Source organism: Ranitomeya variabilis, chromosome 3, assembly GCF_051348905.1.
Source record: "Ranitomeya variabilis isolate aRanVar5 chromosome 3, aRanVar5.hap1, whole genome shotgun sequence".
Lineage (NCBI taxonomy): Eukaryota > Metazoa > Chordata > Amphibia > Anura > Dendrobatidae > Ranitomeya > Ranitomeya variabilis.
The window spans coordinates 293,922,423-293,949,407 of NC_135234.1; the positions used below are offsets into that span (position 1 = coordinate 293,922,423).

Consider the following 26,985-nt stretch of genomic DNA (forward strand, 5'->3'; position numbering starts at 1 on the left):
GAAAAGTAAGTGCCCCGCGGCCCCGTGTGTGAAAAGTAAGTGCCCCCCCGCCCCGTGTGTGAAAAGTAAGTGCCCCCCGGCCCCGTGTGTGAAAAGTAAGTGCCCCCCCGGCCCCACCCACCAAATCGGAGGCCGACGGGCCCCGCCCGCCAAATCGGAGGCCGACGGGCCCCGCCCGCCAAATCGGAGGCCGACGGGCCCCGCCCGCCAAATTGGACCCTGAGGGGCCCCGCCCACCAAATCGGACCCTTAGTGGCCCCGCCCACCAAATCGGACCCTGAGGGGCCCGGCCCATGAAATCGGCCCCTGAGAGCCCCCGCCCACCAAATCGGCCTCTGAGGGGCCCCGCCCACCAAATGGGCCCCTGAGGGGCCCCGCCAACCAAATCGGCCCCAGAGTGACCCGGGCCACCAAGTCGGACCCAGAGTGACCCGGGCCACCAAGTCGGACCCAGAGTGACCCGGGCCACCAAGTCGGACCCAGAGTGACCCGGGCCACCAAGTCGGACCCAGAGTGACCCGGGCCACCAAGTCGGACCCAGAGTGACCCGGGCCACCAAGTCGGACCCAGAGTGACCCGGGCCACCAAGTCGGACCCAGAGTGACCCGGGCCACCAAGTCGGACCCAGAGTGACCCGGGCCACCAAGTCGGACCCAGAGTGACCCGGGCCACCAAGTCGGACCCAGAGTGACCCGGGCCACCAAGTCGGACCCAGAGTGACCCGGGCCACCAAGTCGGACCCAGAGTGACCCGGGCCACCAAATCGGACCCAGAGTGACCCGGGCCACCAAATCGGACCCAGAGTGGCCTCAACCCTGAGGGGCTACAACTACCAAACCAGCGCCTGAGGGGCACCCAAGTGTGAAAGTCTTGCAGGGGCAGCCCGGGCACCATTCCAAAGCACTATCTGTAGTTCCTTCAGGAAATACCCATCTAGTATTATTATTGTAATCCGAACATGGAAAACTTATTATTATTCAGTTTTTTTCCACAATTAGTACGGCTCGAACCGCTGCACGCACAGACTCCAGTGAGGCATCATTTCGAAGCCAGTGTCCACGAGAGGTGTGCTAAGTATTTTTCGTGTCGATCCGATTTGTAGTTTTTTTAAAAAAATTGCATTTAAAAAAAAAAAAAAATTCCCATAGGAAATAATTGCGAACTTTCTAGGACATGATCATTTATCAAAGTCAAACATCAGAATAAAGTGACTGACACCCTCTCGTCCCATGTGTGAAAAGTAAGTGCACCCCCGGTCCCGTGGGTGAAAAGTAAGTGCACCGAGTGGCCCCGCCCCAAAATCTGACTTTGAGTGGTCCCGCCCCCCAAATCAGACCCAGAGTGACCCCACCCCCCAAATCGGACCCCGAGGGGCCCCGCCCACCAAATCGGACCCCGAGGGGCCCCGCCCACCAATTCGGACCCCGAGGGGCCCCGCCCACTAATTCGGACCCATGAGGGGCCCAGCCCACCAAATCAGACCCCGAGTGGCCCCGCCCACCAAATCAGACCCCGAGTGGCCCCGCCCACCAAATCGGAATTTGAGGGGCCCCACCCACCAAATCGGACCCCGAGGGGCCCCGCCCACAAAATCCTCAACCCTGAGGGGCTACAACTACCAAACCAGTGCCTGAGGGGCACCCAAGTGTGAAAGTCTTGCAGGGGCAGCCCGGGCACCATTCCAAAGCACTATCTGTAGTTCCTTCAGGAAATACCCATCTAGTTCTTATTATTATTATTCAGTCCGCAGTTAATGCGGCCCGGACCGCTTCACTCACAGACTCCAGTGAGGTGTCATTTCGAAGCCAGTGTGCCCAAGAGGTGTGCCAAGTATTTTTCTTGTCGATCGGATTTGTAGTTTTGGCGCAATTTGTGTTTGAAAAAAGTGTTTCAATGCATTTCAATAGGGAAATTTTCCCATACGTTTATAATGGGCTTGATTTCTGAGGCAATTTTTAAAAATAACTGCCAACTGCCACCTGGCTGATTAGCTCATTGATATGCGCAGCCCACCAAATCGGACCCAGAGTGGCGCCGCCCGCCAAATCGGACCCAGAGTGGCGCCGCCCGCCAAATCGTACCCGGAGTGGCGCCGCCCGCCAAATCGGACCCAGTGTGGCCCCGCCCACCAAATCGGACCCAGTGTGGCCCCGCCCACCAAATCGGACCCAGAGTGGCCCCGCCCACCAAATCGGACCCAGAGTGGCCCCGCCCTCCAAATCGGACCCAGAGTGGCGCCGCCCGCCAAATCGGACCCAGAGTGGCCCCGCCCGCCAAATCGGACCCAGAGTGACCCCGCCCACCAAATCTGACCCAGATTGACCCAACCCACCAAATCAGACCCAGAGTGACTCCGCCTACCAAATCGGACCGCCTGAGGGGCACCCAAGTGTGAAAGTCTTGCAGGGGCAGCCCTGGCACCATTCCAAAGCACTATCTGTAGTTCCTTCAGGAAATACCCATCTAGTTATCATTGTAATGCAAAAATTTGTGGATGGCCTCAGAGTTTTCTAGTCATAGCCATGCAGAACACTGGAGTGTTGTATAAAATATCAACACTTCAATATTGCAGAAGTTCTGGCTTCTTCGCTAACCCCACGTGAAGAATCAGGCCCCAAAAAGTTATCATTTCTACTGCATCTACAGGGGTCCAGTTAGAAAATGTTGAAGGGCGGTTTTGTGGCAAAAATTGCTGGGAGTACAAATTTGTCTTTGCTACAAAATCCTAAAAGAAAAACTTTGAAAAAGGTCTACTTCTGTGAGGCCTCCGCTGAATACCGTGTTTGGGACAAGTAGGATGACATTTTTTCATGTATGGGGTGTTTCTATGTGTGCCAACTTTTAGTCAGGTAGGTGGGTTTGTGCGTTTGGTGTAAACTTTTTTTTATTTAGAAGAGAAAAAAAGTGTAATTTAGGCTGGTTTCACACTTGCGTTTTGATCTGCAGCGTTTTTACCAAAAAAAACGCATGCGTTTTTTTTCCCTATGTTTAACATTAAAAACGCATGCGTTTTTTGCTGCATGCGTTCTTTTGCAGAAATGCAACATGTAGTAATTTTCAGAGGCTTTTTTTGCCGCAAAAAAACGCATGCGTTCATTTGCGTTTGATTTGTGGCAAAAAATACATTGATGTCTATGGAAACGCATGCGTTTTTGCGTACATGCGTTTGCTTGCGTTTTAAACGCATGCGTTTTTATAGAAAAAAACAAGAATACATCCTGATAAGCCACCCCCCACCATCAGGGTGATAAAGGGATCCTAACCCTAACCCTACCCCTAACCCTAGGGATCCAAACCCTAACCCTAACCTTAACCCTACCCCTAACCATACCCCTAACCCTGTGACAGTGAATACTCTCCGAGTTTATATTTTTAGTACTCTATAGCAATACCGTATATCTTGGGGTGTCCACATTGAACAAAGCTTTTTATTAGAAGAATGTCCTGGTCTCCAGGTCAACATAATAGCCAATCCTTATGGATCCCTAGGGTTAGGGTTAGGGTTTGGATCCCTAGGGTTAGGGTTAGGGGTAGGGTTAGGGTTTGGATCCCTAGGGTTAGGGTTAGGATCCCTAGGGTTAGGGTTAGGGGTAGGGTTTGGATCCCTTTATCACCTTGATGGTGGGGGGGTGGCTTATCAGTGACCTGGTGACCTGGACATTCTTCTAATAAAAAGCTACCCCTAACCCTAGGGATCCTAACCCTAACCCTAGCTAATTCTATTAATAGTGGGTTTTCTAGTTGATTTTGATGATTGGCAGCTGTCACACACTTCTCAGCATGCGTTTCAAAAACGCAAACGCAGGAAAAAACGCATGTGAACGCGTCAAAACGCCGCGTTTTTTTACTGCATGCAAAAACGCATGCGTCTAAAAAACACAGCGTTTACATGCGTTTTTTCACCACATGCGTTTTTTTTTTACAAACGCTGCAGATCAAAACGCAAGTATGAAACCAGCCTAATCCTATCAACTTATCAAAATATTTTTTTTTTATAATTTTTTCACACACAAAAAAAAAAAACAACAAAACAACAAAACAACCGGAGGCCGGCCAATGAGGTTAGTCACCGACTAGGGCTCAATGGCTGTAGGACGCATGCATGGATGCATGGATATGGTGCAGAAAGGGGATAAAAAAAAGGATGCACAGACACTAATCAGTGGTGTGCATCTGATCAGCGGCTCGGCAGCTGTAGGATATATGCACTGAAGGGGTGCATAGGGAAGGAAAAAATAGCTAGAGGGAAAAAAAAGTTATGGAAAACAGCGAGCACAGATCAGTTATTTGTGTCACTGATCAGCGTTTGGTGGCTGTAAGATGCACAACAGAAAAAAACCTGCCAAAAATCGAGCAATCAAATACTGATCAGCGCTGGGTGGCAGAAAGGGGGAAAATAATCTTTCTTTTTTCTTCTTCAGCAGCAGCAGAACTCCAGCAGTCATGGCACAAGCTTGAACATGTATGTGGCACCACAAGGCCCAGGACAGGACGGCTCATTGATTGCCCTGTACACATCCGCAGCTAGAACGAGAAAGTACAGGGTGGTCACTGTGGGGTCAGATCGTGTCTGTGCACTCTCATTGGCGAAATCTGTGTTATCGTCCGATCGCAGCAATCAGTGCCGGCCCAAGTGACGCTGTGGTTGTAGGCTCTAGCCTAGGATCGTAGGCTGGACATCAGTGCTTCAGGCAATTTCATTGCCTAAGGCTGGTTTCACACAATCTGCAGCGTTTAAAAAAAAAAACGCATGTGGTGAAAAAACGCATGTAAACGCGGCAAAACGCCGCGTTTTTTAGACGCATGCGTTTTTGCATGCAGAAAGAAAAATGCGGCGTTTTGCCGCGATTACATGCGTTTTTTCCAGCGTTTGCGTTTTTTAAACGCATGATGAGAAGTGTGTGACAGCTGCCAATCATCAAAATCAACTAGAAAGCCCACTATAAACAGAATTAGCTAGGGTTAGGGTTAGGATCCCTAGTAACCCTAGGGATCCTATCCCTAACCCCTAACTCTAACCCTGACAAGCCACCCCCCACCATCAAGGTGATAAAGGCATCCAAACCCTAACCCTGACAAGCCACCCCCACCATCAAGGTGATAAAGGCATCCAAACCCTAACCCTACCCCTAACCCTGACCAGCCACCCCCCCACCATCAAGGTGATAAAGGCATCCTAACCCTAACCCTACCCCTAACCCTGACAAGCCACCCCCCACCATCAAGGTGATAAAGGCATCCAAACCCTAACCCTACCCCTAACCCTGACAAGCCAACCCCAACCATCAAGGTGATAAAGGCATCCAAACCCTAACCCTAACCCTAGGGATCCATAGGAATTGGCTATTATGTTGACCTGGTGACCAGGACATTCTTCTAATAAAAAGCTTTGTTCAATGTGGACACCCCAAGATATACGGTATTGCTATAGAGTACTAAAAATATAAGCTCGTAGAGTATTGACTGTCATATAGGGTTAGGGGTAGGGTTAGGGTTTGGATCCCTTTTTCACCTTGATGGTGGGGGGGTGGCTTGTCAGGGTTAGGGTTTTCTTGTGTTTTGTGTTTTTCTATAAAAACGCATGCGTTTTTAACGCAAGCAAACGCATGTGCTTAAAAACGCATGCGTTTACATAGACAGCAATGCATTTTTTTGCCGCGAAAAAACGCATGCGTTGCCGAAAACGCGTCAAAACGCACGCTAAAAAACGCATGCGGTTTTTAATGTTAAGTATAGAAAAAAAAACGCATGCTTTTTTTAGCGCTAAAACGCAGCGGACAAAAATGCAAGTGTGAAACCAGCCCAAAACATTTAAAAGGCTGTGATCACAGCAATCATAGTTTTGGGGGCCGAGGGGCGTCACCACCTCCAGGGACGACAACTCCACGTGCCCTGCTGCAAAACTGAGCAGACATCTAAGCCTACAATCACATTTGCGGTCTGCACCGCAGCGTCGGGCGCCGCAGCGTCGCCGCATGCGTCATGCGCCCCTATTTTTAACATGGGGGCGCATGGACATGCGTCGCACTTGCGTTTTGCGCCGCATGCGTCCCTGCGGCGCCCGCGTCCGGGCACAGAGGACGCAGCAAGTTGCATTTTTGCTGCGTCCAAAATCAATCAAAAAAAGGACACTTAAGGCGCAAAACGCAGCGTTGTGCATGCGTTTTGCTGCGTTTTTGTTTGCGTTGTGCGTTGCGGCGCCGACGCTGCGGCGCACAACGCAAATGTGAACGTAGCCTAAATGCGATCTCTGCAACTGTCGCATTTTAGCCATGACATACCCAGTACGTCCAAGGTCGGTAAGTACTTACTAACCAAGATGTAGGTCTAAGGTCGGGAAAGGGTTACTGACAACATCCTCCATCACACACACAGCTGTTCAGCATTGGAACCAGATGTAGCAGAGTTGGGACATCAGAAATATGGATTAGCAGCAGTCAGGCGAGTATGACCGATTTTTAATTTTTACATTAATAAATGGGTGAAAGAAGATTTGTCGGGTAGTGTTTTGTTCAAATAAAGGACTTTTTTTCTGTGTGTGCCTTACTTAAATTTTCACCACGGGGTTAGTAATGGGGGTGTCTTTTGAACGCCTCTCCATTACTAACATCTGGACTTGTGTCAGCAGACATAAAACAGCTTACATCCACCCCAAAACTATTACCCCACTTGCCAATGAACCAAGGCAAGTGGGAAGAGTAAGGCAAAGAGACAGAATTGGAGCATCTAATGGATGCCTTTTCGGGGGCGAACACGGGCTACTATTTTTATCCTGGGGAGAGCCAATAACCATGGCCCCTTCCCAACCAATACCAGCCCTCAGGTGTCTCCTTTAGCTGGTTATCAATAATGAAGGTGTCCCCAAGCGTTTGTTTTTATTCAATTATTTAAATAATTAAAAAAAATCGGCATGGGGACCCCTTTATTTTAGATAACCAGCCCAGATAAAGCTGACAGCTCTACCTGCACTGGTCATCAAGAATAGAGGAGACCCCACATCTTTTTTTTTTTCTTTCTTTATATTTTTTTTGTTTACATAGTGCGCCGGCCAATCACAGCCAATACTTGACATGGCTGTGAATGCGCAGAAAGTGACGACACAGAAAAGCTTGTTCATTGGCCACACTGCAGTCTTTAAACAAGCTTTGTTCGGGCTGCTGAACCCAAACAGTAACATGAACGTACGTCGGATTTGCCCATCTGTACTGCTGACTCTGTTTGCTTACTAAGGAATGAAGAGCAGAAATGCCTCTGTGTGCTGGGCATGGGACACATCATATCTGCTAATCTCCTCCCTCCAGCTAAAGGTACCGTCACATTAAGCGACGCTGCAGCGATAGCGACAACGATGCCGATCGCTGCAGCGTCGCTGTTTGATCGCTGGAGAGCTGTCACACAGACCGCTCTCCAGCGACCAACGATGCCGAGGTCCCCGAGTAACCAGGGTAAACATCGGGTTGCTAAGCGCAGGGCCGCGCTTAGTAACCCGATGTTTACCCTGGTTACCAGCGTAAAAGTAAAAAAAACAAACAGTACATGCTCACCTGCGCGTCCCCCAGCCTCTGCTTCCTGACACTGACTGAGCTCCGGCCCTAACAGCAGAGCGGTGACGTCACCGCTGTGCTTTCACTTTCACTTTAGGGCCGGAGCTCAGTCAGAGCAGGAAGCAGAGGCTGGGGGACGCGCAGGTGAGCATGTACTGTTTGTTTTTTTTACTTTTACGCTGGTAACCAGGGTAAACATCGGGTTACTAAGCGCGGCCCTGCGCTTAGTAACCCGATGTTTACCCTGGTTACCAGTGTAAAACATCGCTGGTATCGTTGCTTTTGGTGTCAAACACAACGATACACAGCGATCGGACGACCAAATAAAGTTCTGGACTTTATTCAGCGACCAGCGACATCACAGCAGGATCCTGATCGCTGCTGCGTGTCAAACTAAACGATATCGCTAGCGAGGACGCTGCAACGTCACGGATCGCTAGCGATATCGTTTAGTGTGACGGTACCTTTAGAGTCAATTGCAAATTGTGAGAGCCTACAGAGGAGAAAAACAGATAAAAATGCAGATCATGTCAAATGGTTATCAAAAACAGTACTATTCCTCTTGGAAACATGCACGCACGCACGCACGCACACGCACACACACACACACACACACACACACACACACACGACAGCTTATTCTGAAAAGTTACTTACAAGTAGTTAATTAAAATATTACTGCTATAAGTTCGCAGTGATTAACAAAGCAAACAAAATATAAATAAATGTTGTTAAGGAGTAAAAATTCTATTTTCACTTTTTCTTCCATAGCTAGGACCATGGCCAGGAGCAGCTGAATTGTGAGGAAGATCGTGAAAGTCTTAAGGTACCGTCACACTAAACGATATCGCTAGCGATCCGTGACGTTGCAGCGTCCTGGCTAGCGATATCGTTGTGTTTGACACGCAGCAGCGATCAGGATCCTGCTGTGATATCGCTGGTCGTTGATTAAAGTTCAGAACTTTATTTGGTCATCAGATCGCCGTGTATCGTTGTGTTTGACAGCAAAAGCAGCGATGTTTTACAATGGTAACCAGGGTAAATATCGGGTTACTAAGCGCAGGGCCGCGCTTAGTAACCCGATGTTTACCCTGGTTACCAGTGTAAAATGTAAAAAAACAAACAGTACATACTCACCCTCTTATGTCTGTCACACGTCCCTCGCCGTCCGCTTCCTGCACTGACTGAGCGCCGGCCGTAAGTGAAAGCACAGCACAGCGGTGACGTCACCGCTCTGCTGTTAGGGCCGCGCTCAGTCAGTGCGGGAAGCGGACGCCGGGGGACGCGAAGGTGAGTATGTACTGTTTGTTATTTTACATTTTACACTGGTAACCAGGGTAAACATCGGGTTACTAAGCGCGGCCCTGCGCTTAGCAACCCGATGTTTACCCTGGTTACCCGGGGACCTCGGCATCGTTGGTCGCTGGAGAGCGGTCTGTGTGACAGCTCTCCAGCGACCAAACAGCGACGCTGCAGCGATCGGCATCGTTGTCTGTATCGCTGCAGCGTCGCTTAGTGTGACGGTACCTTTAAAGGTACCGTCACACTCAGCGACGCTGCAGCGATATAGACAACGAGCCGATCGCTGCAGCGTCGCTGTTTAGGTCGCTGTAGAGATGTCAACAGTAGCTCCACAACGATGCAGGAGCGATCCTGTGACGTAGCGGTGACGCACTTATCGTTCTCACAGGTCGTTAGCTCCATGTTTAACATTGCTGATATTGTTGCTTTTGCTGTCAAACACGACGATACACGCCGATCTGATGACCAGATAAAGTTCTGGACTTCTAGCTCTGACCAGCGATATCACAGCAGGATCCTGATCGCTGCTGCGTGTCAAACACAACGAGATCGCTAACCAGGACGCTGCAACGTCACGGATCGTTGTCGTTCTCGTTGTAAAGTTGCTGAGTGTGAAGGTACCTTAAGACACTCGTTATCTTTAATGACAAAGACTTGAGTGGAACGGCAAAGCATGCACAACCCGCTGCTCCATTCACAGAAGGTGTGGGACCCACACTAATCTAATCAAATGGATAGCGAATGACTCGTTTGCGCTGGAATACAAACGCTTTCTTCTGTGGTAAAAACTTACCCATTCTGTATATATGCTCTTGGATCCCGACTACTTCGTACACAGATCATCATTATGACAAAGAGGAAGAAAAACGCAGCCAGGGAAAAACACATTCGGTACACTGCTTGGTGTCCAACCATGATGTCACAATCTACAGAGCCAGAAATGGTGGTCGAAGAGGAACAAAACCATGGAAGCTGAGAATGGAAAATAAAGCATGACAGGCATAAAAAGCAATGAAGAGACAGAAATGGTGTCCGTCTAGCAGACTGTAATTCATAATAAACACATAAATCTTTTTTCAGCCATGTGTTAGCTCTGATTTTTTTACATTTTTTTAGATAGAAAAACATTTACAAAACTTAGTTCATTTCATAAATTTTAAAATATTCACATTTTAAAATTGTTACGGTTTATAAATTGAAACCCATTACCAGAGGGTTTGACAAAATCAATTTTATGAAAGGACCGATTTACATTCAAACAACTATTTACTCCGACTCCACAGCACTGGTCACTACTGAACATGTACATAAAGTGCAGCACCAGCACCATCTCACTACTGAGCATGTACATGAAGTGCAGCACCAGCCCTGCCTCATTACTGAGCACGTGCATAAAGTGCAGCACCACCCTGCCTCACTACTGACCACGTGCATAAAGTGCAGCACAGTACTGCCTCACTACTGAGCATGTGCATAAAGTACAGCACCAGCACTGCCTCATTACTGAGCATGGACATGATGCAGCACCAGCACTGCCTCACTACTGAGCATGTACATGAAGTATAAAAACATTCTCCAAGCCATTATTAGCTACATGTACAGCGATGCATTCATTTGCATCTATATGCTGATTGCATACTGTGATATTAGCGACTCAAATTTACATGGTATATACAAAAAAGGACCGAGTCAATGCTAGTTTGACATACAAAGTGAACAATATTTTATTTCAACCCGTAGATCACACAAGAATCAATTTAGTACAAAAGTTTAAAAAAGCAAAGTATAGAGCAATATGAGAGAAGAATATACATGCTGGGTCAATGATAAAAATCCAAGATAATGAGTGCCGCAAACAATGTAAAGCACCCCAGGGAGTGAGTCACGGCTTACTTGCTCTGCACCATGACGGGTAATAGTATTTAACTGTATTTGTTGATCTTTTTATTGCTTATTCACGTGTGGTATTCAGAGAATGGCGGCTATTATATCTGAGGCTAAGAGGTCTTTTTGTGATATTGGTTGGTAGCTAAATGCACCTGGGAGATTTCTATTATGGCCCCTATTGTCCTTCCAGCTGAACCAACTCACTAGCCACTAGTGAAATTATACCTATAGCAGTAACTTTACTCTTTACTTACCCTTGGTGCCTTGCATTGTTTGCGGCACTCATTATCTTGGATTTTTATCATTGACCCAGCATGTATATTTTTCTCTAATATTGCGCTATACGTTGCTTTTTTTAACTTTTGTACTAAATGGATTCTTGTGTGATCTACGGGTTGAAATAAAATATTGTTCACTTTGTATGTCAAACTAGCATTGACTCAGTCCATTTTTGTATATAGCATGTACATGAAGTGCAGCACCAGCACTGCCTCACTACTGAGCATGTACATAAAGTGCAGCACCAGCACTGCCTCACTACTGAGCATGTACATAAAATGCAGCACCAGCACCGTCTCACTACTGAGCATGTACATACGGTGCAGCAGCACCCTGCCTCACTACTGAGCGCGTGCATAAAGTGCAGCACAGTACTGCCTCACTACTGAGCATGTGCATAAAGTACAGCACCAGCACTGCCTCACTACTAAGCATGGACATAAAATGCAGCACCAGCATTGCCTCACTACTGAGCATGTACATTTATAGCTTTCCAAAATTCTTATGAAAACATTTACAGCACATCCTGCACTGAACTTCTGTACCCAATTTATTATATATTTTAGGAGCTGGAGTCAGTCCATTTTATACCGTCTCCACCAAAATGGACACTGACTGCGACTCCACAGCCCTGTGTCTAACTGATGGAATATTGGTATAGTAGCTGCCTACATAGGGCTAATAGTCCTCTCTTGGTAGTGACTATTAGACCAAAAATTATTTTTCCATTAGTAACACTATATGATGGGCAATCAGGGGATCCAACTAACTACCTTCTCCGTCATACACACTGAGGCCCACAGCTGTATGTTTATTTTGCATTTAAAGTTAATATGGCTGTGTAGCTTTGCTGCAAATAAATAGTATACTGGTGAAAGAGGTACAAAGAAAGACCATCTTTATTAGCATAGCAGAAAAGCAAGAATAAAAACAACTAAAACAAGAGGGTGGAATTCACACTCAAAGAGAGGGACACCAAGCGTTAAAATGTTACATATACTATGAATAATCATTCACCAGGCTAGCAGTTTATAAGTCACCAGCCGCATATAAACTAGTAAGTAATAATTGCAAAACTAACAGTAAAATCTCGTACAAAGTAAACGCAAGAATCAAACATTAAATGCACACAATGTGAATATCAGACACCAGACAGCAACACCATGATGCATGTTTTGCAGTTTGCCACTTCTAGAGGGTAATCCCTGGAAGAATTAAGAGTTTTCCCATGAACATAGTTTATTTTTAATTAACAGATCTTGGAATAACAAAGTATACAGACATTACAGCACAGAATCACAGCTGATTCTTTTTGTGAGATAAAGCATTTCCCTGTCTGTTTTTAAAAAAAAATGTTTAACGCAAAGAAACAATTATTTGTGATCCCCTGCTGTAATGCCCATATACTCTTTTCCTTCCTCCTGTGCCAAGGAGCTCTGGTACGATCAGTCCATGTCCCTGTACGGTCAGACACGGCCATTACACAGTACACAGCAGAGACACATTTATAAATTATCTCAGCACAGGGACATTTTATTTAACCACATCCAATTGTGGAAAATATTATTATTATAAGATCTACTGATTAAAATTAACTTTGTTAATGGGAAAACCTCTATCCCCTTCACGCTGATGCCAGTTTTCACCTTCCTAACCAGTCCAATTTTTACAATTCTGACCACTGTCTCTTTATGAGGTTATAGGTCTGGAAAGCTTCAATGGATCCCACTGATTCGGAGACTGTTTTCTCGTGACAAATTGTACTTCATGGTAGTGCTAAAATTTCTTTTGTGAAAAAAATGGAAAATCTGTGAAAATTTTGCAATTTTCAAACATTTAATTTTTTTCCCCATAAATCAGAGAAACATCACACAAAATAGTGAATAAATAACATTTCCCACATGTCTACTTTACATCAGCACAATTTAAAAAATGTTATTTTTTAGTTATAAGGGTTAGGCCGGTGTCACACTTGCAAGTGCAATGTGAGAAACTCGCGCGAGTCTCTCGCATCAATACCCGGCGCTGCTACCGGCACTCGGGACCGGCGGAAGTGCAATTGCAGGTGTGACCCCGGCCTTAAAAGTTAAACCAGCGATTTCTCATTTTTACAACAAAATTTGCATTTGAAGTGACCTTGAGGGGCCTATATGACAGAAAATACCCCACACTGACACCATTCAAAAAAAGTGCACCCCTCAAGGTGCTCAAAGCCACATTCAAGATGTTTATTAACCCTTCAGGTACTTCACAGGAGTTTTTGAAATGTGTGGGGAAAAAAAAAAAAAAAAAGGACATTTAACTTTTTTTCCACAAAAAAATTACTTCAGATCCAAATGGTTTTATTTTGACAAGGGTAATAGGAAAAAATAGACCTCAAAATTTGTTTTATAATTTCTCTGGAGCATGCAGATACATGGTGTATGAGGGAGAAAACCACTGTTTGGCCGCACAGCAGAGCTCAGAAGGGAAGGAGCGCCATTTGACTTTTTGAATGTAAAATTTCCTGGAACAACTGGTGGAAGCCATGTCGCATTTGGAGAGCCTATAATGTGCCTAAACAGTAAAAATTCCCCACAAGTGACACCATTTTGGAAACTAGACTTCTCAAGTAACTGATCTAGATATGTGGTTAGCACAATGAACCCTCAGGTGCTTCACAGAAGTTTATAACGCTGAGCCGTAAAAATTTAAAAAATAAATTAAAAATGTTTTTAGCACAAAATATTGCTTTTTTCCATAAGGGTAATAGAAGAAATTGCACCATACAATTTGTTGTGAAATTTCTCCTGAGTACATAGATACCCCATATGAGGGAGAAAACTACTGTTTGGGCGCACGGCAGAGCTCGGAATAGAAGCAGAGTCATTTGACTTTTAGAATGTAAAATTTCCTGGAATCTTTAGCTGACGTCGTGTCCCATTTGGAGAGCCCCTGATGTGCCTGAACAGTGGAAAACCCCCACAAATGATCCCATTTTGGAAACTAGACCCCCTCAAGGAATGCATTTAGATGTGTGGCAAGCCGCTTGAACTCCCAAGGTGCTTCACAGAAGTTTAAAATGTTGAGCCGTGAAAAAAATAAAAATCACATTTTTAGATCCACATTTGGCATTTTCATAAGGGTAAAGCTACGTTCACATTAGCGTTGTGCGACGCAGCGTCGGGCGCCGCTGCGTCGCCGCATGCGTCATGCGCCCCTATATTTAACATGGGGGCTCATGGACATGCGTTGTGATGCGTTTTTTGACACATGCGTTTTTTGCGGCGCACGCGTCAGGGCGCACAGGACGCAGCAAGTTGCATTTTTTTTGCGTCCAACTTACGTCCAAAAAGGACGCATGCGTTGCAAAACGCAGCGTTTTAGCGTGCGTTTTGCTGCGTTTTTGTTTGCGTTGTGCGTTGCGTCGCCGACGCTGCATCGCACAACGCAAATGTGAACGTAGCCTAACAGGAGAAATTGAACTATACAATTTGTTGTGCAATTTCTCCTCAGTACGCCCATACCCCATATGTGAGGGAATACTACTTTTGAGGCACACTGCATAGCTCAGAAGGGAAGAGGCGCCAAATTGGAGTTCAGATTTTGCAGCATTGGTTTGAGGGTGCCATGTCACATTGGCAGAGCACCTGAGGTGCCAGAACAACAGAAACCCCCTATATATGAACTCATTTTACAAACTACACTGCCAATGAATTCAACTAGTGGTGCAGGGATCATGAATACCAACGCAAAAGACTGAGCAAACAAAAGGAAAATATTAGAGAGGCAGATTCCGAAACTAATCTACCAACCTACATATGAAAACAAGTGCACAGAAAGGTCTCATAAAAGCTAACAATTTATTAAATATACTTAAAAAATTTCAATACAAAAGACATACCCTATAAACGCGAGTATAAGCCGAGATTATAAGCCCATTTTTTAAGCTGAAAGTGCCCCTCTCGGCTTATACTAGAGTCATTGTCCCAGGGGGTTGGCGGGGAGGGGGAGCGACAGGAGTGGCGGCTGTCACATCATACTCAACTCCTCCCGTAGCGGTCTCTGCACGTCCCTGCTTCTCAGATTGTTTCTGACGCTGGCAGCTCTTCCGGTGTTCAGCTGTCACATGGTACTGCTCATTAAAGTAATGAACATGGACGCGCCTCCACTCTCATTGGCATGGAGCGCATATTCATTACTTTAATAAGTGGTTCCATGTGACCGCTGAACACCGGAACAAGCTGCCGACACGCGCCGGAGACCATCGAAGAAGCAGGGATGTGCAGAGACCGTGACAGGAGGGGGTGAGTATGACGGGGGAGGGTGAGCCATGCGATATTCACCTGTCCCCATTCCACCGCTGGGCTGTGTCTTCTGCATCCTATAGCTGTGACGTTCAGGTCAGAGGGCGCGATGATGTGTTTAGTGCGCGCCCTCTGACTGAACAGTCACAGCTGGAGGACTCAGAAGACACAGCAGCGCATGGCGGTGGAACAGGGACAGGTGAATATTGCAAGTGTCGGGGGCCTGAGCCAGTGGTGACTCCGGCACCTGGCCCCCATAGCGCGCCGGTGTCCCCGCCTGTTTAGGACACCGGCACCTGGCGCAATGAGAGGTGAGTATGTATTTTTTTTTTTTTTTTAAATCGCAGCAGCAGCATATGGGGCATATTATTCTATGGAGCATCTTATGGGGCCATCAACCTTTATGGAGCAGCATATGCGGCATATTATTCTATGGAGCATCTTATGGGGCCATCAACCTTTATGGAGCAGCATATGGGGCATATTATTCTATGGAGCATTTTATGGGGCCATCATTAACCTTTTTCAGCATTATATGGAGCATATTTTTTGTATGGAGCATCTTATGGGGCCCATCATGAGATTTATGGAGCATTATATGGGGCTCCTGATTCAATATGGATACTCAAAAACATTTAACCTACTGATCTCAATTAATTTTACTTTTATTGGTATCTACTTTTATTTTTTAAATTTACCAGTAGCATTTCCCACCCTAGGCTTATACTCGAATCAAGTTTTCCACGTTTTTTGTGGCAAAATTAGGGGTCTCGACTTATACTCGAGTATATACGGTATGTATTTTGTATGTGAATATGTATAATTTTTTTTTTTTTTTTTACAATTGAACACAGGCGCTGGATGATGAGACTATTCTCCTATCATTGGGTCATGCTGTCTGTGTTATATATGACAAAAGACGTAGCCAGATGGGAGTAGTAGTCCCATCAGATGACACCTAAGTACGATCATAATGGACTGTTCGTCGCATGGGTACACTCACACAGACAGACACATTCTCCGCCCACACACATACATTCTCTGCCCAAACACTCATCCTCCTTCTGACATCATTTCCTATGACAATTTGCAGCAAATATGCAAACCTTTTTACACCTGCATTTTTACTGCAGATTTGACTGACTCAATTGAAGTCATTGAGTAAAAAACGCTGCAGAAACGCAAAAAGAATTCACATGCTGCAGAAAATAAAATGCTGCAAATTCGGACGGAAATTTACTGATCATGTGCACAACACTTCAGGATTGTCATTGCATTACCTTGCATAAGTATTCCATTGCGTTTTTGGAGCATTTACGTGAGTAAAGAAAAAAACATTGTGAAAACGCATCAAAAACACATTGTGCGCACATAGTCTTATAGTTTACAGGTGCCATGACCCACTGGGAGGGCCCATGAGGTGCCAGAACAGCAGAACACCTCATAAGTGACCCCATTTCGGAGCACAGAATCTGCTGAATTTCGTTTGGTGGGTGAGGGGCCATTTGACTTTTCCATAGATTTTGTGCTACCAGTAAAGTGGAAGCCCCCTATATTTCCATTAACAGATGACAGACCTGAGTGGGGATTGTTTTTTTTGTGGATTGAGTTGAAGACTTTATTGGGAACATTTTACATAACATTTTGGATCACACTTATCTGGCGCTCTACGCTGATCACTTACTTTGGGGTTTCCATCTAAATCTCTGACTGACGTGATTCAGATAAAAAAAAACAGAGGGATTCATTCACTATAATTAGGCAGCAGTTACTGTGGACTCTGGTTCAACGATTTCCTTTTCAGAAGTGCACAAAACTATGGCCGACTGTGCCTTTATGCAATCCTAAGAAAACAGACACTGCCAGATCACAGGTCAGACAGCGTCCACAGTGCCTCATTATACCCTGGACTAAGCGCTCAGCGCAGGATAAATGTGCTCCGGGCCTTACTGCGATCTTTTGGAGGCAGAGTGAAAAAAAAATCAACAGCGTGTGAAGAATTGGTTTTATTTTTAACGCCGTTTCTCGTGCAGTATAAGTGATTAGGTGACTTTATTCTTCGGGTTGGTGCGATTACAGCGATACCATATTTATATCGGGTTTTTATGTTTGGTTGCTGTCACACACAAAAAGACACTTAGTTTTTGCATCACCATATCTTGAGAGTTATTTTTCCATGTTTTGGCCCACAGTTATGTGAGGGTTTGTTTTTTGTGGGACATGTTGGTTTTTCTATTGGTACCCTTTTCGGGCACATGACTTTTTGCGTCGGTTTCTATTCTGATTTTTGTGAGGTAGAATGAACAAAAACGAGCAATTCAGGATTTATGGGGGGGGGGGGTTATGCGGTTCCGTGTGTGGTAAAATTAATAAGACCGTTTTACTCTTCGGGTCAGTACTATTACAGCGATACCTCATATTTTTTTATGTTTTGGCACTTTTACACAAAAATTTTTATAGAAAAAAACAATTTTTGCATCGCTTTATTCTGAGAGCTATAACTTTTTTATTTTTCCGCTGATGGAGCTGTATGGCGGTTTGTTTTTGCGAGACAAAATGATATTTTCAGCGGCACCATGTTTATTTATATCCGTCTTTTTGATTGTGTTTTATTCCACTTTTTGTTCGGCGGTATATAGCATTGTTTTGTGCCTTGTTTTTTATTTTGCTTATGGTGTTCATTTTAGGGGTTTACAAGTGGGGCAGTTTTATAGGTCGGGTCGTTGCGGTCACGGCGATACCAAATGTGTACTTTTATTTTACTTTTTCCATTCAAAAATGTATTTATAGATACAATCTCTTGATTTTTTGTTAGATTTTGTTTTAAAATGTTTACAATTTAAAAAAAAAAAAAGTTTTTTTTTTTCTTTTTTTACTTTGTCTCAATATGGGACTATCATTTCTAGCAGGCTTATTGCTTGTACAGCATGGGGATGCAGCAGCATCCCCATGCTGTAGAAACTGTCAGCTCTGCACTAACAGAGAAAGTAGCTGATCATGTGCGGCGCCCCAGAGTCCTGGTCGTTGCGGTGCTGTGGCTCCGCCACTAAGGGGAGCTATGGTACGTCTGATGACACTGAAGGAGTTCATCTGACCAGGTATCACAGACACCAATACATTTCACAGCCGGGCCTCCAGGGGGAGCTAAGGGTTCTATTCATTAGGCCACTCCCCACCATTGTGGGTAAACTGGGGGTCAGGCAGGAAGTTAGGCAGAAAGCTGACTGGGTTGGAACCAGGCAACACCTTGTGGCAGAGGGTGTTGTGGGAGAAGATTCGGTAGGGTCCCTGTCAGGGGTGGGATCCTGACAGAGGCTTGGCAACTTGAGCGAACGTAACGGGACCGTGCCTGCTCAGTATAGCGGCGGTACCCAAGGAGGGATTGGAAGCGAGATAGATTGTGCTGAGTGAGAAACGAGATCAAAGCAACAAGGAGAATACCAGTAGGAGTCGTGCTGTAAGACCGAGGCAACATCCTACTGAGGCGCACAACCGGCGGCCGGAACGCCGAGGGAGTATTACAATATTCAGCTTCAAGCAATACTCTAAACCAACGGCAGGACAGTCAGTCTAAGGCAGGCTGTCTCACCTAAATCACCTATGCAGTCTCGGGGGGCAACTTGTGGAGAGGGGCGACTCTAGGGTCCCGGAAGAGCTCCGAGCCTACCCGTCATACGGGTGCCGTCCTAACCGTAACATCAGGGAGGGACGGAGGATTAGCAGATCATCTAATCGAGTTGTGAGGGAACTTAAGAAACAGACACAACAGTTGTGGGGACTGTCCGTAAGCACAGCAGGGAAGGACCACAACACATAGCGCTAGCAGGAAGGCGCAGATTTCCACCTGTTAAGAGAACTCTGGAGGTGCCATTGGACCGGCCGGACTTGCGCAGCCTGGTTATCCGGATTCCGGACTGAGGACCCAGAGATCTTCAGTAAAGAGGTAAAGAGACTGCAACCTGGTGTTCTCATTATTTACTGCACCGCATCACTACAGCATCACCACCACCATCATCTATCCACATCTATTACTGTACGCCCCTCAGCAGGGTCACGGACCGGGTCTAGCCACCATGACAACCCCAGAGCAGAGACTCAGAGGCCCGGTACCGGGTACCCCTCGGCCCTGCGGCAGTGGGGGCGCTACAACTTGGCATCACGAACAGGATCTACTTAAGCCTGAGGAATCGGGTCATGTGTGCCTTGGAACTGTGATTTACTGTGCTTGGACTGTACTTTATTGCAAAGACTGTGGATTGTCACTTGCCGCCAAAAGTTCGCGCCAAAACCGCCGCCATTACAGCGCTGAGGAGAGCGCAGGAGAAGAAGAAGGGCGTGGAAGTGGGCGTGAACAAGCTGAAGAGCGCGAAAGACAATGGCCGCCCAGTCTAAATATCTCGGCCCCTTGAGGATGTGTCCGTCAGCAGCCGAGATCCGCCTCCTGATCCTCAATGGTGGGCAGAGACAGAGAAAACGAAACCGCCCACGAAGGAGAGAGCGGGAAAAGGACCAGGAAGAAGAATTCAGCGACATGGAGGATGCCATGGCCAGCCGCCCGGAGCCGGAGCGTGGGGTCGGAGCCGAGGACTCCCCCAGCTACCCGGAAGGGCACCGCAGCCAGACCTCCATAGTTGACGCTGACCTCCTGCAGACCGGAGCGGACGGGCTGATCCACCAACTCCCGCGGACGCAGCCGAGCACTGAGGCCGGGTGGAAGAAGACCATCATCGGGAGCCTCGCCAGACGTCTGTCGGTAGCCTCGTCTGGTCCGGAGCAAGAAAGAAGTTCCAGCGCTCCGAAGCCAGAAGGCAAGGCCCTGCCGGAAAGCGAGATGCTGCAAACGGAGATGACAACGCCGCAGCGCAAGGCCCCGCAACCAGCGTTCCAGACCCCAGCGGAGGCAGAGCAGACTGGCACCGGAGGGACCACATCTGAAGCAGGTATGAAGGACGACCCTGCCCTGACGACCGACACCACTCCAGTGACTGCTAGTGCCACAGCTGCTGATTCCGTTCCAGTGAGTGATCTTGCAGCAGCCGCTACCTCTGCTGCAGCAAATGTCTATACTCAAGCTGCGCAGACCTCCATCGCTGCGCATGATTTTACCGTACATGAAAGACGGATTAACGGCATTTGTCCAGCACTGGGTGTAACCCCGGACCTCACTTTTCCCAGGCCAAGAAGGGTTAAGTGCCAGGTGCAGCCCTGGAAGCCGTCCAACTAAACCTCGGAAACCTGAAACTGTAAATAGTTAACTGTTTGTTTCCTGCTGTTTTGCTGCTAAAACCCGTCTAGGGTTATTCTTAAAGGGATCCCTTTGTTGACCCGGGATCCCTATTGTTTTTGTTTGTTTTCTACGTTTTGCACAAGTTATCAAAGAACTGCCGCAATCATGAACAGTGCATGATACAAACTGCTTGTAAATAGTTTGCACCTTCTTAAAGGTGCTCCCTACTGGTTTTACTTAAAGAAGGACTCTTTGTGAAGATACCGCACCGGAGCCTTTGCTGAGTATGGACTGGTAGCTTGAGAAGATATGCTACCTCATAGAGACTTGGTCACCCCTTAAAGGGGACGTTCACCTGTTGCACTTAAAGGGTGATATTGCTTTAAGACAGATAGTAATAATGCCTTGATAGAAGGAAATGATGATGATGTTTATATGAAGAAGTTATGTGTATTTAACAAGTTAATTGTGAAAAATGTATAATAATGTTGATAGAAGCATGGGGACAGACAGTGAACCCATACGGGGTTAGTTAGTGAGTCCTCTTAGGAGCCATATAGCGATGGCTCATTGATCCAAAACTGAAAGTAATGTTATGTTCTATACTGTGTATAGTAGTTGAAAAGGCAGTAGGCCCGGGCTGAACGGGGCGGTCCTGTAACCGAAAGAAGAGGCAGAAGGTCTGGTGCCGTTAGGACAGGCGGTCCTGCAGATTTAAAGAGGGAGACTGAAAAAGTTAAATTGCCTTATGATGTGATTATAAGAAGGTCTTTAGTGGATTCAGAGTGTACGTCCTTAAAGGCAAAGTTAAATTATTGTTCGAGCATTTGTACTAAGTAGAATACCCGGTTGGGTAAAGAGAGTTATTTATAGAAAAGTTATTTAAAAGTATTTAACCATGTTTGTAACGTTCAAGTGTCCTCACCTCCCATAAAGGGAAGCTCTGTTCAAGTATACTTATTGTTATTGCACTCAACAAAATTGTATGTCTTTTTGCTAACCTGTATTGTTGTTTTCTTCCCAGTCCAGGAGTACTGGATTTAACCGGGGGGGGGGGGGGGGGGAGTGCGGCGCCCCAGAGTCCTGGTCGTTGCGGTGCTGTGGCTCCGCCACTAAGGGGAGCTATGGTACGTCTGATGGCACTGAAGGAGTTCATCTGACCAGGTATCACAGACACCAATACATTTCACAGCCGGGCCTCCAGGGGGAGCTAAGGGTTCTATTCATTAGGCCACTCCCCACCATTGTGGGTAAACTGGGGGTCAGGCAGGAAGTTAGGCAGAAAGCTGACTGGGTTGGAACCAGGCAACACCTTGTGGCAGAGGGTGTTGTGGGAGAAGATTCGGTAGGGTCCTTGTCAGAGGTGGGATCCTGACAGAGGCTTGGCAACTTGAGCGAACGTAACGGGACCTGTTGTGAATTTGGATTCTGGGCTCCCCCGGTGGCTACTGGTGGAATTGAACTGGTGTCTTCATCTTCTCTGTTCACCTGTTCCCATCAAGATGTGGGAGTCGCTATATAACCTTGCTGCTCTGTTAGTTGCTTGCCGGTCAACAATGTTATCAGAAGCCTCTCTGTGCTTGTTCCTGCTCCTAGACAACTACTAGATAAGTTGGACTCTTGTCCATGTTTGTTTTTGCATTTTTGTTCCAGTTCACAGCTGTAGTTTCGTTACTGTGTCTGGAAAGCTCTTGTGAACAGGAATTGCCACTCTGGTGTTATGAGTTAATGCCAGAGTTTTAAAGTAATTTCTGGATGGTGTTTTGATAGGGTTTTTAGCTGACCATGAAAGTGTCCTTCCTGTCTTCTGCTATGTAGTAAGTGGACCTCAAATTTGCTAAACCTATTTTCATACTACGTTTGTTATTTCATCTTGATTCACCGCCAATACATGTGGGGGGCCTCTGTCTCCTTTCGGGGTATTTCTCTAGAGGTGAGCTAGGACTAATATTTTCCTCTGCTAGTTTTATTTAGTCCTTCGGCTGGTGCTGGGCATCTAGAATCAACGTAGGCATGCTACCCGGCCACTGCTAGTTGTGTGTTAGGTTTAGTTCATGGTCAGCTCAGTTTCCATCTTCCAAGAGCTAGTTCCTATATATGCTGATGCTATGATCTCTTGCCATTGAGATCATGACAGGGACCGTGCCTGCTCAGTATAGCGGCGGTACCCAAGGAGGGATTGGAAGCGAGATAGATTGTGCTGAGTGAGAAACGAGATCAAAGCAACAAGGAGAATACCAGTAGGAGTCGTGCTGTAAGACCGAGGCAACATCCTACTGAGGCGCACAACCGGCGGCCGGAACGCCGAGGGAGTATTACAATATTCAGCTTCAAGCAATACTCTAAACCAACGGCAGGACAGTCAGTCTAAGGCAGGCTGTCTCACCTAAATCACCTATGCAGTCTCGGGGGGCAACTTGTGGAGAGGGGCGACTCTAGGGTCCCGGAAGAGCTCCGAGCCTACCCGTCATACGGGTGCCGTCCTAACCGTAACATCAGGGAGGGACGGAGGATTAGCAGAACATCATCTAATCGAGTTGTGAGGGAACTTAAGAAACGGACACAACAGTTGTGGGGACTGTCCGTAAGCACAGCAGGGAAGGACCACAACACATAGCGCTAGCAGGAAGGCGCAGATTTCCACCTGTTAAGAGAACTCTGGAGGTGCCATTGGACCGGCCGGACTTGCGCAGCCTGGTTATCCGGATTCCGGACTGAGGACCCAGAGATCTTCAGTAAAGAGGTAAAGAGACTGCAACCTGGTGTTCTCATTATTTACTGCACCGCACCACTACAGCATCACCACCATCATCTATCCACATCTATTACTGTACGCCCCTCAGCAGGGTCACGGACCGGGTCTAGCCACCGTGACAACCCCAGAGCAGAGACTCAGAGCCCCGGTACCGGGTACCCCTCGGCCCTGCGGCAGTGGGGGCGCTACACATGCACTGCACAAGATCAAGCAAGTTTCCTAGCTCTGGTGACCCGGATGTTGTCATGCTGGCATCGGGTCACTATGGCAACGATCGGGACCCCGCGGGGTCTCCAATCCAAAGGTAGAGGGACTGGCATCCTTCTGCCGGCAAGCGGAATGCTGTGATTGCTTTCAATTGCAGAATTTAGGGCGTTAAAGGACCACTTTATCATCCAGAACCTGGGTGAAAGGTGGATATGCCGAAAGGGCCTGAGTGCTGAAGTTAAAGCCACTAGTAAGGAGGTTTTAAAGGACAACAGTTTCAGCGAGGCGTCTGATAGGGGTTCAAAAGGGTGCTTCGTTAAGGCTGAGAGGACCAAATTCAGATCCCAGGGGGGGAACCCCTCGAGATAAGATGGGTTTGGATCTACTTGCAGCCTTGATAAATCTAGATGCCCACTGGTTCCCAGCCAAGTTATAATTATGCAGGGCACCTAGTGCTGCGACCTGAACTTTTAAAGTATTTATGGCTAGCCCTTTCTCTAGACCCTTCTGTAAAAACTCTAATATAGATGTTACTGGAACTTCCCCACCCCAGAAAGCCCCTGACACATGAATTTTTTCAAGATTCTACCATATGTTTTGGTAGTTATCCGTCTCCTAATTTTTTAGACAGTGGCAATCAAATTTAGGGAAAATCCTTTATCGCTTAAAAGTGACCTTTCAAGTTCCATGCTGTATGGTTCTATCGAGACAGGAAACCAACTGATGCAGAAGAGGGGTACCGCCTTTTTATCTGTAGGTTTCCTGTCCCGACAGGCCAGATCCCCTCTCTCCATGGTGCAAACATGGGGGGAGAGAGAGAAAAATAATGTGGTTGAATAAATATGCACACACTATGTTTAACCCCTTAATGACCGCCGATACGCCTTTTAACGGCAGCAGTTAAGGGTACTTAAACCACAGCGCCGTTAATTAACCGTTTACCGGCGGTCGCAAAAAAACCCCCGCAATTTACCATTTAATTTCTCTGTCCTCGGATGTGATCGCACATCAGAGGACAGAGAAATGGGGTCCACGATCACCCCCCGATACTCACCTGTCTTCCCCGGTGCTCCTCATGGCTCTCGATGGGCGCCGCCATCTTGTTCCAGCCAAAAAAAAGGCGGGCGCATGCGCAGTGCGCCCGCCGGCCGGCACCCAGAAGATCTTTGGAGTCTCGGCTGCCGGGGGTAGCCGAGACCCCAAAGAAAATGATCGGGGTCGGTTTTTACCGACCCCTGTTTTGCGATCGCCGGTAATTAACTGTTTACCGGCGATCGCAAAAAAAAAAAAGCGATGTGCAATTCCCTGTCCTCTGATGTGATCGCACATCAGAGGACAGAGAAATAGGGGGATTCGGGAACCCTTTTATACTTACCGGTGTCCCTGGGTCCTCCTGTGTCCCCTCCTGGCCGCCGGCTTCTTCCTCCGGTAAGAAAATGGCGGGCGCATGCGCAGTGCGCCTGCCAGGATCTGCCGGCCGGCAGCTAGAGGAGTTGGGGCTAAATTTAGGGTTAGGGTTGGGGCTAAATTTAGGGTAAGGGCTAAATTTAGGGTTGGGGCTAAAGTTAGGGCTAGGGTTGGGGCTAAAATTTAGGGTTAGGGTTGGGGCTAAAGTTAGGGCTAGGGTTGGGATTAGGGTTAGGGTTTGGGATTAGGGTTAAGGTTAGGGTTGGGATTCGGATTAGGGGTGTGTTGGATTTAGGGTTCTGATTAGGGTTATGGTTGTTTTAGGGTTAGGGTTGTGATTAGGATTATGGATCGGGATTATGGTTAGGGGTGTGTTGGGGGTAGGGCTGGAGTTAGAATTGGGGGGTTTCCACTATTTAGGTACATCAGGGGGTCTCTAAACGCCACAGCCAATTTTGCGCTCAAAAAGTCAAATGGCGCTCCCTCCCTTCTGAGCTCTGCCGTGCGCCCAAACAGTGGTTTACCCCCACATATGGGGCATCAGCGTACTCCGGATAAATTGGACAACAACTTTTGGGGTCCAATTTCTTCTGTTACCCTTGTGAAAATAACGTGGGGGCTATTTTCACGACTCTGCATTATAAACTTCTGTGAAGCACTTGGGCATTCAAAGTTCTCACCACACATCTAGATAAATTCCTTGTGGGGTCTATTTTCCAAAATGGGGTCACTTGTGGGGGGTTTTCTACTGTTTAGGTACATCAGGGGCTCTGCAAACACAACATAACGCCCGCAGACCATCCCATCAAAGTCTGCATTCCAAGCGGCGCTCCTTCCCTTCCGAGCCCCGATGGGTGCCCAAACAGTACACCCCCCCACATATGGGGTATCAGCGTACTCAGGACAAACTGGTCAACAGATTTTGAGGTCCAATGTCTCCTGTTACCCTTGAGAAAATAAAAAATTGCAGGCTAAAAAAATCAATTTTTGAGGGGAAAAAAATGGGTATTATACCTACCGATAATTCGGTTTCCAGGAGTCCATCCTGACAGCACAATGGAGGACGTCCTCCTCCTCCTTGCAGGGACAGGAAACACAACACGAGAGGTTAAAAGGTCCCACTCCACCCCCTTTCCCTCAGTGTTTTGACAAGTACCACACTATGGATAGATATACTTTGAAAACTTTATTAACCAAACATATTACAGCATATGAACTGGCATGCATAGGGGGGGAAATAACGGTGCTGTCAGGATGGACTCCTGGAAACCGAATTATCGGTAGGTATAATACCCATTTTCCAGGACGTCCTCCTGACAGCACAATGGAGAATACCAAAGAAAAACTCCCTTAGGGTGGGACAACTGCTTGGAGAACCTTTCTCCCATATGATGTCTGCTGGGCTGCCATAACATCTAATTTATAATGCTTACAAAATGTGTTTACCCTGGCCCAAGTTGCGGCCTTGCAAATCTGATCTAGAGACGCTCCTGCTCGCTCAGCCCATGATGCTGAAATCGCTCTAGTAGAGTGCGCTTTTATCCCTGTTGGGCAAGCTATCCCCTCTGATGAGTAGGCTTTTGAAATTATAGTTGTGATCCATCTGGCTATTGAAGGCTTGGACGCTTTTTTACCTTTATTCTTACCCCCAAGCAGAATAAAAAGATTAGGGTCCTTTCTCCAGGAGCTAGTGGCCTCTAGATAGCTTAATACCGCCCGCCTAACATCAAGGGAGTGTAAAGCTTGTTCTTTTTCATTAGCCGGGTTCTCACAAAAAGACGGTAAAATTATCTCCTGGTCTCGGTTTTTAACTGAGGCTATTTTAGGGATAAATGCCGGATCTAGTTTTAGAATAATATGGTCTTCTCGAACCTGAAGATATGGATCCTTAATAGATAGGGCTTGAATTTCACCTATGCGTTTAGCAGTTGTAATTGCTACTAAAAAGGCAGTCTTCCAGGTACGTATTGAAATGGGCATGTCTTCCTCAAGAGTATAAGGATTTTTACACAGCGCCCTGAGGACCAGATTTAAGTCCCATGTAGGAGCTAGTTGTCTTAACGTAGGCTGTAATCTTTGGATAGCCCTCAC

The 26,985-nt window shown here is 46.9% G+C and overlaps 1 protein-coding gene across 4 annotated transcripts in view; it reads right to left on the bottom strand.

The window, feature by feature from the left end:
* SERINC2 (serine incorporator 2) overlaps positions 1-26,985 on the bottom strand; it is a 313,329-nt gene that overhangs the window by 195,922 nt on the left and 90,422 nt on the right. For all 4 annotated transcript variants that reach the window (XM_077295553.1, XM_077295556.1, XM_077295554.1 and 1 more), the window contains exon 3: positions 9,640-9,818. In XM_077295553.1, coding sequence (XP_077151668.1) covers positions 9,640-9,818 — 179 coding nt within the window. The remainder of the gene's footprint in view (positions 1-9,639; positions 9,819-26,985) is intronic.